Source organism: Gobio gobio (genome assembly GCF_949357685.1).
Source record: "Gobio gobio genome assembly, chromosome: 24".
Taxonomy (NCBI): Eukaryota; Metazoa; Chordata; class Actinopteri; order Cypriniformes; family Gobionidae; genus Gobio; species Gobio gobio.
The window spans coordinates 28,347,049-28,365,243 of NC_137120.1; the positions used below are offsets into that span (position 1 = coordinate 28,347,049).

General features: G+C 37.6%; 1 protein-coding gene across 1 annotated transcript in view; it reads right to left on the minus strand.

The window, feature by feature from the left end:
* Positions 1–667: 667 nt before the first annotated feature.
* p3h2 (prolyl 3-hydroxylase 2) overlaps positions 668–18,195 on the minus strand; it is a 71,784-nt gene continuing 54,256 nt past the window's right edge. Inside the window, exons 6-15 of the mRNA XM_079808514.1 lie at positions 17,236–17,325; positions 9,153–9,193; positions 8,982–9,073; positions 8,463–8,590; positions 8,224–8,319; positions 7,559–7,709; positions 6,749–6,866; positions 6,254–6,329; positions 6,033–6,173; positions 668–1,775 (exon numbers count right to left, since the gene is read on the minus strand). Of these exons, the coding sequence (XP_079664640.1) occupies positions 1,683–1,775; positions 6,033–6,173; positions 6,254–6,329; positions 6,749–6,866; positions 7,559–7,709; positions 8,224–8,319; positions 8,463–8,590; positions 8,982–9,073; positions 9,153–9,193; positions 17,236–17,325 (1,026 nt within the window). The 3' untranslated portion in view covers positions 668–1,682. The remainder of the gene's footprint in view (positions 1,776–6,032; positions 6,174–6,253; positions 6,330–6,748; positions 6,867–7,558; positions 7,710–8,223; positions 8,320–8,462; positions 8,591–8,981; positions 9,074–9,152; positions 9,194–17,235; positions 17,326–18,195) is intronic.

The window sequence follows — 18,195 nt, forward strand, 5'->3', positions numbered from 1 at the left end:
TTTTCCCCCTGTGGTATCGAATATCAATACTTTTCCAGGTATCGTATCGAAGTTAGAAATTCCAGTATCGTGGCAACACTACTTCACACGGCTCTGGAGGGTTAATAAAGGCCTTCTGATGTGAACCGATGGGTTTGTGTAAGAAAAATATCCATAATATGTCATCTGCGCGCCAGTTATGCTTTTTTCATAGGTTGAATACGGAATTTACTTTATAATGTGTTAAATATGGATATTTTTCTTACAAAAACCCATCGATTCGCTTCAGAAGGCCTTTATTAACCCTCCAGAGCCGTGTGGATTACTTTTATAATGGATGGATGCACTTTTTTGGGCTTCAAATGTTGGGCTGCCATTATAAAGCTTGGAAGAGCCTGGACATTTTTTAATATAACTCCAATTGTATTCGTCTGAAAGAAGAATGTCATACACCTATGACTTGAGGGTGAGTAAATCATGATCATTTTCATTTTTGGGTGAACTATCCCTTTAAAGTATGTGAAAAGATTAAACCTAAGGGCAAGCAATATCCACTGTTTTAAAGTCAAACCCAACATCAAACTGAAACAGAAAATGTAATGGTGGCATTTTTTTCTTCACGCCATATATTTTGTATGTGTTTGTACTGCATAATGTGCATAACATTCGGTGTATGCAAGTCAAGGACACAAATTTAATTCAGTCTTTAATTTAAAATACATATCGCAAACATCATTGTGCAATACATAAAACAGACTTAAATACTCATGTAATTAAATATCAGTGAGAAAAAGTGACCATCGTCCTTGTTCAAATTCGACAAGAGCTGAGGCAAGTGCGCAAAGCACATTTCAACTATCCACAGAGATAAGTGACACGAGTCAATGAATTTGAAAGGAAAGGACAATTAATATGCCACATTTAAGTTCAAATTCCTTGAAACAGGAACAAATAGCATCTTTTATGAAAAAAGTTCCTAATAGCAAATGCTGACGTTCGCTATCATAGCCGTCTATGATCAAACTACATCATAGCTTGAGTCAGTTCAATTGTAAACAGTATAAATTAACTCATCTGAAAGCATTGTGGTGTCACAATGTGAAAGAAATCACAGTGCACTATTAAAAAAACTGACCGCTACTGTATGTTAATATCACAGAAGAGTGTACAGTGAGTATATAACTGTGCAAATCCTCATTTTTCATAGTCTGTTTCATTAGATAACTTGGATTATGTCTAGTTAAATAATCTTGAATATAAAATCAATCTAAAACAGCTATTAAGAATGTATGCATGTGTTGTTGTACAGTGTCAATTCACTCTTTGGTGGTATGAAGGGTGCGTTTCTTTCAATAAAATGAAAGTCAAACCATACTTTCATACTTTTTTTTAAGTCAATATAAAAAGGTATTCACAACCCTAAAAAAACACCAAAAAAATCATTGGATCATGAAAAGTGCGTTCAATACCAGAATGGAAATAACATTGAATAACCTGAACGATTCGTTTTTGATTTCATGTTAACTTGAAAGTTATTAAATAAGCAATTGTGAACTGAGGTGCACAAATATTATATAATAATAAAATTCTCACAAACAGTCAGAAACAAAAAAATATCACAGTAAAAAAATAAAATCATTCTGATCATTAAATAAATAGGTATTGACATGAACCCTGTGCTTTTTCTTCCATTGGCTGATGGACTATAACTCGTCTTTTGGGTTTATATGCAGGCTGTGATCCCACATGTGCTGATTATCCAGGGTTTGAACCACCTCATCTGCTTGAAGCCTCTCCTGCAATTTGATTTAAAACAGATTGTTTCATCATATTTTACGTCATACATTTCTTTAACATTTTTTTAATGTTAGAAAAGGTTTTGTGTGTCATAATTTACTCAGAACCTTTGAATTATTAACCAATTATTCAATAATTTAATGTTTTAAATGTAAAATTAAACAGTAATTTAAATTATATAATGTATATTATGCTAGAATTTTTTTTTTATAAAGCGCCTTTTTCAAGCTCAAGGTCGCTGTAAAGAGAAATAATGATGTAAAGACATGGCAACAAGATAACAACATACATACAGTACATACAGTGCATCCGGAAAGTATTCATAGTGCTTCACGGCACACACCTGTCTATATAAGGTCCCACAGGTAACAGTGCATGTCAGAGCACAAACCAAGCCATGAAGTCCAAGGAATTGTCTTTAGACCTCTGAGATAGGATTGTATTGTGGCACAGATCTGGGGAAGGGAAACATTTCTGCAGCATTGAAGGTCCCAATGAGCACAGTGGCCTTCATCATCCGTAAATGGAAGAAGTTTGGAACCACCAGGGCTCTTCCTAGAGCTGGGCGCCCGGCCAAACTGAGTGATCGGGGGAGAAGGGCCTTAGTCAGGGAGGTGACCAGGGATGGTCACTCTGACAGAGCTCCAGCATTTCTCTGTGGAGAGAGGAGAACCTTCCAGAAGAACAACCATATCTGCAGCCAATCAGGCCTGTATGTGTAAAAGGCACCTGACAGCCTGCCTGGAGTAAGCCAGAAGGCACCTGAAGGACTCTCAGACCATGAGAAACATAATTATCTGGTCTGATGAAATAAAGATTGAACTCTTTGGCCTGAATGGCAAGCATCATGTCTGGAGGAAATCAGGCACCGCTCATCACCTGGCCAGTACCATCCCTACAGTGAAGCATGGTGGTGGCAGCATCATGCTGTGGGGATGTTTTTTCAGCAGCAGGAACTGGGACACTAGTCAGGATCAAGGGAAAGATGAATGCAGCAATGTACAGAGACATCCTTGATGAAACCTGCTCCAGAGCGTTCTGGGGCGAAGGTTCATCTTCCAACAGGACAATGACCCTGAGCACACAGCAGCCAAGATAACAAAGGAATGGCTACGGGATAACTGTGAATGTCCTTGAGTGGCCCAGCCAGAGCCCAGACTTGAACCCGATTGAACATCTCTGGAGAGATCTGAAAATGGCTGTGCACCGATGCTCCTCATCCAACCTGATGGAGCTTGAGAGGTTCTGCAAAGAAGAATGGGAGAAACTGCCCAAAAATAGATGTGCCAAGCTTGTAGCATCATACTCAAAAATACTTGAGGCTGTAATTGGTGCTTCAGCAAAGTATCGAGCAAAGGCTATGAATACTTATGTACATTTGAATTTTTTTTTCTTCTCTTTTTTTAATACATTTGCAACGATTTCAAACAAACTTCTAACATGTTGTCATTATGGTGTATTGTTTGTAGAATCTGAGGAAAAAAATTATGAATTTGATAAATTTTGGAATAAGGCTGTAACAACAAAATGTGGAAAAAGTGAAGCGCTGTGAATACTTTCCGGATGTACTGTACATAGGGGTAGCAAATAAATACTGAATAGAAAAGGACCAAGAACGGAGCCTTGAGGGACACCATGAGAGAGGACACGTGGAAGATATAAAAGTTTCGTAAAAGTTTCAGTAATTTGGGCAATCGCTGCACTGTGTTTAGTGGTAATAACATTGCAGTCTATCAGGGGTCAGAAAGCTCTCGGATTTCATCAAAAATATCTTAATTTGTGTTCCGAAGATGAACGAAGGTCTTACGAGTTTGGACCGACATGAGGGTGAGTAATTAATGACAGAATTTCCATTTTTGGCCTTAAAAATACTTTAAAGGCCCAGAAAGGTAGTAAAGACATCGTTAAAATAGTCCATGTGACTCCAGTTGTTAAACCTTACTGTTATAAAGCGACGAGAATACTTTTTTTGCATAAAAAAACACCCAAACAAAAATAACAACTTTATTCAACAACTTCTTAGACTGAAAATGCCAGGCGCTCTTCTTAAAACGCCTAGCTGGGGGTGCTTGAGAGCACTTTGGAGGCGGAGCGTTTTTCGAGCTGAAATGCTTTGGTTTTTAACGTGTTACTAGTATCTTATTTTACAGAATTAGTGAATTTAAAAATGCAATACCAGCAATACTAACTTCTCTATTGTTGTTCATTCATTGTACAAGTATGTGATGGTTTGTTGATGTGGCATTTGTCCCGACCCTCCTGCACTGTGATTGGATGGCTAAGTAAAAAGTGACAGTGACGAGCATTGCGCTTTACCCAAAGCTGAACCGTTTTCAATTCTCAATGACAAGAAAAAAATTACAAGCACCTATCCATATCTTTCAAACATTAGTACTTTGGGGGTATGTTAGAGCTTGAGTTGCAAGCCACTTCCTCGAGCCCCTCCACTGCGGAGAGCAACCTCAGTAGTTTAAAGGTCCCGTTTTTCGTGTTTTTTTGAAGCTTTGATTGTGTTTACAGTGTGCAATATAACATGTGTTCATGTTTCGCGTGTAAAAAAACACAGTATATTTCACACAATTTACTTGTCTGTATACTGCTGTTTTCACTGTCCTCAAAACGGCTTGAAAGATTTCCCTGTTCTATGAAGTCCCTCCTTCAGAAATACGTAAGGAGTTCTGATTGTGCCAGCGGTTCCCGTGTTGTTATTTCGACAGCAGCTTAGCGCACGCAGAGCGCACGTTACCGGAAAGGTCACGCCTCTCACCATAACGGGGATGCATGCGCTCAATGATCTCTAAGTACAGCGTCCCTGGGAAAGCCAAACAAAAGTGACTTGACTCCGGGATGAAAATAACAGCGTCTCGACGACATGGCAACAAACAAACTATACGAACGCAACCGAACGCAACACTTCCTATTCTCCACGCGGGAGCATCAAGACCACGCCCCCTTTTTCGCGTGTTCTTGTGGGCGGAGGTTAGTCGACATACTGCTCTACTGACGTAATTAAAGCAGGAAATACCAGGATGTAGTCCTAACCAGCCGTTCGCTGTAGGCTTTGAAAGGGAACTTCTGTTAAATAAAATGTCTCGCTTGGCATTGAACTTTGAGCTTTATAATTTTACAGGTATTATAAATGCTCTAACAGCAGCATTACACACTAACTAAAGTTTGAAAAATGGGATCACGAAGAACAGGACCTTTAAGATTACCTAGCTATATAGGCAAACAAACTCTTGAAATTGTTGTTTGCCTAAACATTTGGATATTTTGAGCACCATTTACACGATGTAGGGAGCAGGTGTACATTTCGTACTTACTAACATTTTGAAAATACGAACACGTTCATGAATCCAAAAATTTACATCAGAATGGCTTTACGAACCATTTGCACAAAAATTCGCTCTGCTCGTGTTTCATGAATGAGGCCCTGATTTCTTCAAAACAGGAGTAACAGCAGCAATTTTTTGTGAGGTTATATATAGATATGGCAAATATAATAAAGACATGGCTTTATTAAATTCCACACTGAAATCTGCCGCACATAATAATAATCAGTGACCTAGTTAAATACACTCGAACTGCTCTTTCTGAATGCTTGGTTTCTTCAGAAGTATATGCAGAATTTCTTACTTCCTCATCACCTCACCACTGATGTTCAGGCATGTTGTTGTTGTTTTTTTGTTGTTTTTAGAGTTTTAAAAAATTGTATTACACACTTTTTTTTTCTCCCGTTTTTTATAAATGGTCACTTTGGATGTTTTGAACTCTTACAGACGTTGTCATAGTACAATGCCCTGTTTTATTTAAAAAGATATTGGAAAATTTACATTTCTTAAAATATGACCCCTATTGTATCAATAATATACAAAGAGGTGCAATTCAGGTATTTATTCATTTAAAGTGGTCAGGGTTCACTGACGCATAAAGAAATACTCCAGGCCAAAGGGCTTAGACACGCATGTGATTTGTGTATGAACACAATGGGCATCATGTTACTGTGTTGTGAGAACAGGAAGTGGTTTGGTGGTTTGACAATAACTATAGCACTTCTGTAATGGTGGGCAACCTAAAGGACTTGCCTGATGTGCAGTGGAAAATTCCACTTGCACTTAATTTCCAACATTTCTAACTAAGATTTAGTGACCCGAACAACAATACGCAACCATGTTCATATTATATCTTAAGCATTATTAAAACCGAAATTTAACAGTAAATGTCATCTTTATCACAAACGTAACAAGTGTTCTCACCAGCTCCCTGTAGAGGGGGTCTAAAGTGAACCAGAGTGCCACAGCACACCGCTGCCCCCTAGTGACCGCACGCACACCGTGTGGATTCTCACCGCCAGATGAGAACCCAACCATCCGCCCGCATCTGGGTTTCACTGAGGCCTGCAACAGGAAACAGAGCTTTTAAATGCTAAACTCTACCAGACAGATGAGCAAAATGCACAGTAGTTATTGTTACTTACAGTAACAGTTTTGGCATCCATTTCTGTAAAGATGAATTCTCCACCATCAAAATCACCATTCAGATACAGCAGGGCACTGAATGACAGACAAAAACAGGGGAAAGATAATTATTATTTTATCTACCCAAAATGTGGAAGTATGCAATTTCCCGTGAATGTGCGAGACTTATGATCCATTAGCTGCTATTGATAAAAACAAAGTGCAGTAAACTATTTGTGCAACAAACCAGTGTTAAAATAACAAGAAAAACCAGTTTTCGATATAAGCAGCATAACAGGCCATTTTTGTACAGCTAAAATAAATGAAAGTAAATAAAACTGGAAGCCAGACACATTCAGGTTACAATTGGCCGCGCTCGTTCGTATGTTAAAAATAAGATGGACACTATTTCTTGTAAAACTATTTGAAATGACCACAAATTACAATCAGCTTGTAGTACATCTACATGTAATCTAGAGGGATTAAAGCAGTTTTAACACTTGACTACTTCTTACCTGTAGTCTCGGAAGGTGTAAGCGGGTGGTTCTTTCCAGCACTCATTCGCTTCTGGGTCCAGAAGACAGTTGTCAGCATGTATTGGGTGACTGAGGTCATTTCTGTAGTCCTGCTGACCTAGTGAAATATTTCAAATAGAAAATTAATTAATAAATAAAACAATTGTGTGTGTATATTTATAATTGAGATATATATATATACATACAAATAGACACATAAAAAAGTAATAAATAAAACATTTAAATAAAAAAAAGTTTATGATATATATAAAATCGATTAAATTTAACAGCTGATTGGTTGATTGTAATCCATTATTACATACCTTTCTATCAATGTTATCTGACATTATCAAGACGAATTTGTTCTGACACAGTTTAACTCTGAGTTCCTGTCATATTTTATTACCATTTTCTAAACTATAGCGAATAAACTGTGATAATGTGAGAAAAGTGTTGGTGTCTGAATAAATTTTGGTTTGACTGTATATATTTAAGAAAAATGTGTTATATAATATTTATAATATAAATGATATAAATATATATACAGTATATCCATGCTAATGTTTTTTAAATATATACATGTATGTGTGTGTATTCAAATATACATAATTATTACACACAGATATTATGTAAACACAAACTTTTATTTTGGATGCGATTATTCAATTTGACAGCACTAATATATATACAAATATATATTGTATATACGAGTATAATCATACTTCATGATGCAATGTGTAGCATACTCTGACACAAGTGATCAAACTGTGATTTAAGCTGAGGTAGAAACTAATAGCTGAGGTGACGTACCAGATATGGCTGTCCTACACACGAGATGTGTGTATGAGAAATGCAGAGTGGAGTTTAGCATGAAATATGACTCAATTATCCGCCTGGCCTTCTCGCTGACATCATAAAAGAGGCGGGCACTTTTTAAAGGAACACGTCCCTCGTAGCCATACTGCAAAGTTAAATGATAAATAATGAATTATTGTTATACTCAGGACTTTTAATTATTTATGACTGTCCAATCAAAACATACATAAGGTGATTTAAGTCGACATGAAATTAAAATAGACATTTCTTCTTTTTTGTGGAATATTGCTGTATTTATTATATGATTTATCAATGCTCATCATAATTTTTTTTATTCCTTTAACCTCTTAATCTTTATTTAAAATAGCTTCTCCCTCTTCTTCTCTCTGATGATCGATGTGTTTACTAGCGCGAGGGCGGGACAACCTGTCACTCACATGAGATCGACCAATAGCAAACCACAACCATCCAATCAATTCCTGATTGACAAAATCAAGTCCCACCCTACATTTTTTTATATGTCACATTAGGAAAGAAAAGACCATCACAACTTCCATTTCATAACGGAAGCTATTTCAAAACCTAGCGATCCTGCTAAAATGTGGCACACTATTTATAAACACAAATCAGTCGATGTTAAAAACTAAGGAAGGTCTTACCTTCAATGTTTTCAGTACTGTCGCCCCTTCGAATTTCTCATTGGGTGTGTGAGGAGACATTTTCCCCTTGTAACCGTCACCAGCTGCAGTGACACTCTGCCAATTAAAATATTCATATAAAACTTCCAACTACGATTACAGCATTTAAATGTAAAGTCATCTGAAATAAAATGCTACTATAAAGATGTACAGTAATGCTTATTAGGTCAAACAAGCACCAATAGTGGCGATACACTCACGTGCGCCAGAAGTTTGAGCTCGGAGCACTGGTCCTCACTGATGACATCATCAAGAAGCACCCTTTGACTTCCATTCAGGGTGTGGGAGTTTTTTAAAACTCTTACATTCTCATACAGCAATGGACCTCCTATACACAAATGAACACAAGTTTCCTTTTAATAACTAATTAAAATGTTGAAACATCTTAAAATAGTTGTAATGTAAATGTGCTGAACCAGTATGTTGTAACCAGTATGTTGGTCCAGATTGAAAGCGTCTTTTTTAAATAATTTTTTCGTTGTTTTGAGGTCTCTATGATATTGTAACAGTCACTTATAACCGTTGTTGTGTGAACAAGAGCTTCATGAAGCAAATTATGACAGGATTTTCATATTTGAATGAACTGCTTACTTAATTGAAGCCTATTTTTGGTCCCCTTTTGGAATTTTTTCCAAGTTATGTTTATGGTGTGCAGCTTTATCTCGCCCGTTATAATCTTTTAAGTCTAGATCGTTTAAAATTGGTAAACAGCACGTCACCTTCCCGCAGTTCTTGTAACATAGACATTGTGACATTTCTCTTTGCTGATATCGGCACATAGTCCATCCAGCCATCTGTCCCAGAAGGAATCCTAAAGACACATATTCAAGACATAAACTCTGAACATGATGATTCTCATTATGCTTTATTAGATCAGTAAGAACACCTACCTGTTAGAATCTTCTCTACCGCCCGAACTGCTCCAGTAGCTCTGAAGAGAAAAATAAAGAGTCGATGACAGTTGGGCTTGTTTGAGGATCCCACCACAAGGGGGCGATGTAGGTTTGTTGTTTAATCTCAAATCTTACTGGTGCACCTGTTCCCTCTCCCAGCTGTTACAAGATTGAAACATGTCCTTGTTCACTGGTTTGGCCCATTCCCTTTGCCTAAAAGTATTTTACGATATTTAATGTCTCCTATATTTACGAACCAAACCGCAACGTGGATCTCAGAAATTATGTTTTCAAAAAGACATCCCTCAATAATCCCAATAGAAAAATCAACTGACTGCAGAAATTACTGAGGGGTTTTATTGTATTAGTTTTTTTGTTTGTTTGTTTTTTAGTACAGAACAGAAAAGATTATGCATATTTTAAAAAGGCAGCACGATGGTCCGTGTAACGCTTCACAATTCAATTTTCAGACCATATCGTGCAAAAGCAAAAAATAAAATATTGAAACAAACGTCCATTTTTTCCATTTTCTCGGTTACTTCATCAGTGGATTTTTGCCATTTTCTCTCCTTTTTTCAAATTTCCTTTTGCTAAATTATGACTTAAGAAATTATCTTTTGAATAAATTGAAATCTAACCGATTTTATTTTCCTTCTATCCCGCCCCCCCAATTTACGTGGACTGTGCCATATAGCGGGGGGAGGTCGCGGACTGTTTTACATCGTTTATGTAGGCTATAGCCTGCGTGCACGTTGAGAAGTAACTTATAGTTTAAAAGGCTAACACAGAGGACGCCATAGTTTTTATTGTTAATAACTGTGCTAAATGTAGAATTCTGGTCTGGCCATCGGGAGCAGCGGGCAAACCGGTGGCCTGGCTACTTATTTCGCCCGCTGCTTTGTATTTATCTATACTTATTTGTTATTAGTGCTCGCACGAACACACACATACACACACTCACGTGCACGCATGCACACACACACACACACACACACACACACACACACACACACACACACACACACCTACTTTATTATATTGATGCATGCCTCGATGTACCCGAATGATTTAAGGACTCGCCATTTGATAATTAACCGATACAAATTATGAATCCGCTACTCTTGACTTGCAGCATATCATTATATAGCCTACATATACATAGGCATATCAAAGCCTATCATTCTCGGCTGGCTTGTAATGAACCGAGTTAATGACTGCTAAATTTAAGGGCAAGAGAAGATGTGAGAAGCAGTATATTCAATGAAAAGTTCAATGTTGCCGTGGAAACGAAGAATGATGATGATCACTAAGTCAAAACATCGGCAAAGGAGTTTATTTAGGCCCAAATATTTTGTATGTTTTCATGTAGGCTAGGCTAAGATGTGAATAAAAGCTAACAAAAATTTGCTGAACTTTATAACTTTAACAAAATTATAAAGAAAGAAAAAGTGAAAAGACAGTCACAGACATAGGCTACCAATTCAGATAGATTTTAAACATTTTGCCTTATGTAAATATTACGGTGACGCATTGCTGCCACATACATATTATTTTTTTTCACACAATTATGTCATGATAACGAGATCTTATGCAAAAGAGACTACTGTCTCAATGTGACTACCCTGGTAAAACAAAGGATAAATAAATAAAAAAATCTTATGTCGTTAAAACGACATCTTTTCTCGTAATAACAAGATTTTATGTCGTAAAAACAACAATTTTCTCATTAAAACAACGTATTTTCTCCTAATAAGGTGTTGTATAGTGATGTGTGTATATATGTCTCTATCCACATTAGAGAATGTATTTAGCCCATGCCTTTGTCACACTTGTTTGAAAGCATAAAAATATCTCATCCGCTCCCTGTATCAGTAGCAGTGCCCATAGCACGAAATTGTTGCAATTTATTGATTGAAGCCTGCAGTTCATAACAGCCATGGGTAGCAGGTGCCATGGATCACTAATGATAAGCGTGTAACTTTAACCTAGTAATGATGGACCCCGGTGCAGCCACAAATATCATAACTGTCTATAATGGGCCTAATGTAATTAAGACATATATTCAAAAAATGTATTAAAAACAGAAAGACGCTATTTCAGCCTTAGGCTACTCAAAGGCCGCGGAAACATGGCCAGTGGGTTCGTTACACATGTCAATCCATTCCCGGCGTTCTTGGTTTGCTTCTTATGTATTAAATATACAGGCAATTAGATGAACCTTGATCAAAATTAAAATACAATTGATAGAAAACGAAATTCACTTCAAAGAAATGATTTCTGCAAAACAACACTCAACAAAAATCATGTCTGACCCCACTCCATGTTTCCAGACATATTGCGCGTCTTATAGCCTATCTTACTCATGCCGACAAAAGCGCACGCAAATTCTTTAATATTTTTCATTTTTGCAGTTTTTTTTACCACTTCGTTATTTTGGCTCGGAATTTCGTTTGTTGAAAATATGAACTGAATTTAGAAATTAAATTTGAAATTAAAAACTTTGCGTTAATAAACAAAATACATTTTTGAAGCGTTTGGAGTGGAGTAGGCTAAATGCAAAACGTAGTCTATTTAGATTTCATATGTTGATGATGAAAAGTGAGCAGCATGAGTAAGATATAGGCTATAAGACGTGCAATATGTCTGGAGACATGGAGTGGGGTCAGACATGATTTTTATTGAGTGTTGTTTTGCAGAAATCATTTCTTTAAAGTGAATTTCTTTTTCTATAAATTGTATTTTAATTTTGATCAAGGTTTCATAAACTAATGGCCTGTATATTTAATACATAAGAAGCAAAATAAGAATGCGGGGAATGGATTGCGTAAAGAACCCACTGGCCATGTTTCCGCTGCCTTTGAGTAAGGCTGAATGCGTCTTTCTTTCTAGAATATACAGTGAGGAAAATAAGTATTTGAACACCCTGCTATTTTGCAAGTTCTCCCACTTGGAAATCATGGAGGGGTCTGAAATTGTCATCGTAGGTGCATGTCCACTGTGTGAGACATAATCTAAAAAAAAAATCCAGAAATCACAATATATGATTTTTTAACTATTTATTTTTATGATACAGCTGCAAATAAGTATTTGAACACCTGTCTATCAGCTAGAATTCTGACCCTCAAAGACCTGTTAGTCTGCCTTTAAAATGTCCACCTCCACTTCATTTATTATCCTAAATTAGATGCACCTGTTTGAGGTCGTTAGCTGCATAAAGACACCTGTCCACCCCATACAATCAGTAAGAATCCAACTACTAACATGGCCAAGACCAAAGAGCTGTCCAAAGACGCTAGAGACAAAATTGTACACCTCCACAAGGCTGGAAATTGCCAAGCAGCTTGGTGAAAAAAGGTCCACTGTTGGAGCAATCATTAGAAAATGGAAGAAGCTAAACATGACTGTCAATCTCCCTCGGACTGGAGCTCCATGCAAGATCTCACCTCGTGGGGTCTCAGTGATCCCAAGAAAGGTGAGAAATCAGCCCAGAACTACACAGGAGGAGCTGGTCAATGACCTGAAAAGAGCTGGGACCACCGTTTCCAAGGTTACTGTTGGTAATACACTAAGACGTCATGGTTTGAAATCATGCATGGCACGGAAGGTTCCCCTGCTTAAACCAGCACATGTCCAGGCCCGTCTTAAGTTTGCCAATGACCATTTGGATGATCCAGAGCAGTCATAGGAAAAAGTCATGTGGTCAGATGAGACCAAAATAGAACTTTTTGGTCATAATTCCACTTAATGTGTTTGGAGGAAGAAGAATGATGAGTACCATCCCAAGAACACCATCCCTACTGTGAAGCATGGGGGGGGGGGGGGGGGGTAGCATCATGCTTTGGGGGTGTTTTTCTGCACATGGGACAGGGCGACTGCACTGATTTGAGGAGAGGATGACCGGGGCCATGTATTGCGAGATTTTGGGGAACAACCTCCTTCCCTCAGTTAGAGCATTGAAGATGGGTCGAGGCTGGGTCTTCCAACATGACAATGACCCGAAGCACACAGCCAGGATAACCAAAAAGTGGCTCTGTAAGAAGCATATCAAGGTTCTGGCGTGGCCTAGCCAGTCTCCAGACCTAAACCCAATAGACAATCTCTGGAGGAGCTCAAACTCAGGCCAGAAACCTGACTGATCTAGAGAAGATCTGTATGGAGGAGTGGGCCAAAAACCTTCCTGCAGTGTGTGCAAACCTGGTGAAAAACTACAGGAAACGTTTGACCTCTGTAATTGCAAACAAAGGCTACTGTACCAAATATTAACATTGATTTTCTCTGGTGTTCAAATACTTATTTGCAGCTGTATCATACAAATAAATAGTTAAAAAAAATCATATATTGTGATTTCTGGATTATTATTTTTTTAGATTATGTCTCTCACAGTGGACATGCACCTACGATGACAATTTCAGACCCCTCCATGATTTCTAAGTGGGAGAACTTGCAAAATAGCAGGGTGTTCAAATACTTATTTTCCTCACTATATGTATTACAGTATAACATACAATATATTACAGTAGGCCTATTTTAGATAGTTATGATATTTGTGCACCGGGGTCCGTGATTTCTAGGTTAAAGTTATGCCACTGATGCGAACATGAGCGGTCCATTGCACCTGTTACCCGTGGCTGTTATGAACTGCAGGCTACATCAATAAATTACGATACTTTCGTGCTATGGGCACTGCCACTGATACAGGCAGCGGAAGAGTCTATTTTACGCTGAGCTTGCTTCTGCTTTTCAGACATGGAAGTGTGACAAATGCACAGTGCCGCCGCTCCCATTACGCGCAACACGCGCTGCCCATAGGGCACCAAGTGCTCAGGGGGGCACCACAAGAAAATGCTCTCTCTCTTTTTTCACTTTTTCTTCTTGTAGAGTAGAAGAAGTTATTATTAATGTTTAAAATCTATCTGAATTGGTAGCCTATGTCTGTGACTGTCTTTTCACTTTTTCTTTCTTTATAATTTTGTTAAAGTTATAAAGTTCGGCAAATTTTTGTTAGCTTTTATTCACATCTTAGCCTAGCCTACATGCAAACATACAAAATATTTGTGCCTAAATAAACTCCTTTGCCGATGTTATTGTTTTCACTGAGTGATCATCATTCTTCGTTTCCACGGCAACATTGAACTTTTCATTGAATATACTGCTTCTCACATCTTCTCGTGCCCTTAAATTTAGCAGTCATTAACTCGGTTCATTACAAGCCGTTAATTATCAAATGGCGAGTCCTTAAATCATTCGGGTACATTGAGGCATGCATCAATATAATAAAGTAGGTGTGTGTGTGTGTGTGTGTGTGTGTGTGTGCGCGTGCGTGCACGTGAGTGTGTGTGTGTGTGTGTGTGTGTGTGTGTGTGTGTGTGTGCGTGCACTAATAACAAATAAGTAGGCCTATAGATAAATACAAAGCAGCGGGCGAAATAAGTAGCCAGGCCACCGGTTTGCCCGCTGCTCCCGATGGCCAGACCAGAATTCTACATTTAGCACAGTTATTAACAATAAAAACTATGGCGTCCTCTGTGTTAGCCTTTTAAACTATAAGTTACTTCTCAACGTGCACGCAGGCTATAGCCTACATAAACGATGTAAAACAGTCCGCGACCTCCCCCCGCTATATGGCACAGTCCACGTAAATTGGGGGGGGAAATAGAAGGAAAATAAAATCGGTTAGATTTCAATTTATTCAAAAGATAATTTCTTAAGTCATAATTTAGCAAAAGGAAATTTGAAAAAAGGAGAGAAAATGGTAAAAATCCACTGATGAAGTAACCGAGAAAATTGAAAAAATGGACGTTTGTTTCAATATTTTATTTTTTGCATTTGCACGATATGGTCTGAAAATTGAATTGTGAAGCGTTACACGGACCCACGATAAACAGTCTTTCAGAGAGAATATTCCTCTTTATTTAAAGTAAGTTTAAATTAAATTGAACATTGACTAGCAAACTAAATGTTTTAGTTTTATCTTGAGTGAAATGTATTTTTTTATTATAGCATTTGTTTATGACTAAATTAAGTTTTAAAAAGCCCAACAATTATTATATTGACCCCGATTTAAATGTCATTTTGGCTTGTGTCAAAACAAAATCTAACTGATTAAGTATGGTATGGTTTTAATGTAAATTTTAGTTTTGGAAAATAAATATTTTTAAATTAAATCAAAATGTAAAGGGGTAAAAGGTCTTTGTACCATTAAAACACCCTGCACGTTTCATAGCTTAAAACATCTTCATCATAAACAAAGCATTTATTTAATCAAGCTCGTTTGGCTGTTGCGGGATCTGTGATGTCACACAGACAAAGGCATTTGCATATGACTGCCTCCAAAGCAAGACATCGACGAATAGTTATACAACATTGCAATATAGGCCACGCCCACTGGCATTCAGTCACTTAACGGCTGACAATTGCCTACACCGGATGCGAGCGTCGACCGTATCACATCAAAATCAAATAGAATCCATTAAAATCACTGGCGCTGTCTACACTGGATAAAGTACACAGATGCGCATTTAGTTTTTCAAGTATCCACGAGTTTGAGTCTGTTGACAAGAGTAAAGAACACATCCAGTTAAAAAAAACTCATTTGTGTCTCTGTACAGACTTCAGAAAGATCTAGTAGATGTAGATGGTTTATTTTAATGGCGTCCCGGATTGAATTGGCGGATTATATGTTTGCTTCGGAGCGTTTTGATTTGTAAATGAGGCACAGTTATATTGTATCTGACATTTTTTATGAGATTTGACATATGACATTTACTATTACAATAACACCCCATAGTATTGTGGAAGAAATCGAAAGTTTAATTTTTTTTCTGGTTTTTTTACATTATTCATCTTCACTCTTTGAAAGTGAAATTCAAGGGCTTTCAAGAGCTTCACACTTTTTCCAGCACTTAAAAGCTCTAAATATGATCTAAATTTAATTTTAGGTTTAAAGGGGTAGGCCACTTAAAATAAGCACTTTTATTTTAAAGCTACAGTGTGTGATATTTTCTCCCATCTAGCGGTGAAAATGTATATGACCATCCAGTGAATATTAGTTTCTGTTCCTCTCAATTCCGATTTCGTTTTAACTCCTACGGTGGCCGATTTAGTCCAAGATTAACATGGCTTCCAGTTCGACCTCATCCACATTCGACACGGTGCCATCGAGTGTTAAAACGTGAAAGGCGAAGCTTGAATTTACGGGTATGTCCCTCTTTGGCTAATGTACTTTCAAGATGGAGGAGCAACATGGCGACCCGCATTTGAACCCCTCACCCGTATGTATTTTCAATGGCATATTATAAACTTACGAGAATACTTTATTACTTGAAACAAGTACATATACATTAATGAGCTCATATATTTTTGAAAGAACTAAGTGTTTTTAGCTAAGAATAAACACAAAAAGTTACACAGTGTAGTTTTAAAAAGACATGAGATTTCCACTATAACATTAGGTGGTGGCATAGGAGCACTTTATTTGACTTATTAGACATTTCCACTCCTTAATATATGTAAAAAAAAAAGTAGGAAGTCTCATGAAAAACGAAAAAACTTTTCTTCAAATTGTGACTAAATTACACAGACATCAAGTAAAGAGTGCTCCTTTTAGTTCAGTATGATACTATAAAAGAACAATGGTACATTTAATAAGAAAAAAAAAAATCCCTACAATTTTTCGGTTAATAAAAGTAAATTTTATCTGCATATCAATTCAGTGCCATTATAAAGCTTGGAAGAGGCAGGACTTTTTTATATATATATAACTCTGATTGTATTCGTCTGAAAGAAGAATATCATACACCTAGGATAGCTTGAGGGTGAGTAAATCATGGGCTAATTTTAATTTTTGGGTGAACTATCCCTAAATGAGGCGCCCATTTTTTTTAAAAACACTGGCGGGAAAAGAGTTAAAATGATAAAATGTCATGACCCCTTAAATAAATATAATTTGAGAAAAACTAATATATTTGGCTGTTGGAGAAATCAACCTACAAATGACTAGCTTATATATGTCTACGCATATTAAACTGGCATAGAAGAAAGGAATTTAAGGAACCATTTCTGGCTCATTCTGTGAACTTACCCCCTCAGTATAGCTCACTCCAATGTTATTGCTGCCGATGAGGAGCAGGTCTGACTCCTGTTTGTGCCGCCTTAGGTACTGTTCAGCTTCCTGTTGCATAAAAAGCATAGCAAGGATGATTGCATTTCCTACATGCCTTAGGTTGAAGATTACAGTCCTAATTATTTATTATTTGCGACCCGACAAAATAAAAAAGTGACCTGGGGTGTTTACGGCATAGCCTCAGTCTGAAATCTAACCCGTTCCACAACCTGCACGATTTCTCTTGGCATTCTCCAGGACTTTTTATTAGCGGTCACTGGCACTCGTTTAAAGCAGCTTGTTATAACTGGAGCAGAGTCTGCTGCTTCTAAGTGTGGTTGAGACCACATTAAATGGCAGCCTTGGTGCCCTTTTGGGGGAAGAATTACATTGGTAGCATTTGCGGCTTCTTATTCTCCGAATGCAAACGGCTCGCAAATTGTTTCAGGGAAGCTATTCTACCCTGTTCGAGAAGACTATGCTGTCAGCACAGTATCTCCGCGGTGGGTTAACAAGGACCCAGAGGAATTAGAAATCGGGCAATCAGACATGGCACCAATCCAGATAGATGGAAACGCTCTGCAATGGAGTGGAAAAGAATGTACTCGGCTGTTATGAGCTAAAGGATTTTGCATTGAAAGATATTTTCAAACTCATGTGCCTTTTACAGTGCTAATAGCTTCCAGGTTTTCCAACGAAAAACTCTTTTGGATGGTTCAAGAGTGCATGCAGCCACTACTGTACATCTCGAATACCAAACTCACTAAAGGGTCATGATTGTTCCAATGTGTTTATGCACACATGGCTTCCTTCCAATCTCTGCACTTGGTGAACAAGTCTACTAGAGTGATTTCATAATAGTGTAGATCTGGACCGGGAAGATTTGGATCTGTTCAAACGTTGCAAGTAGCGGTCCAAGACCTATTACTGTTACGAACC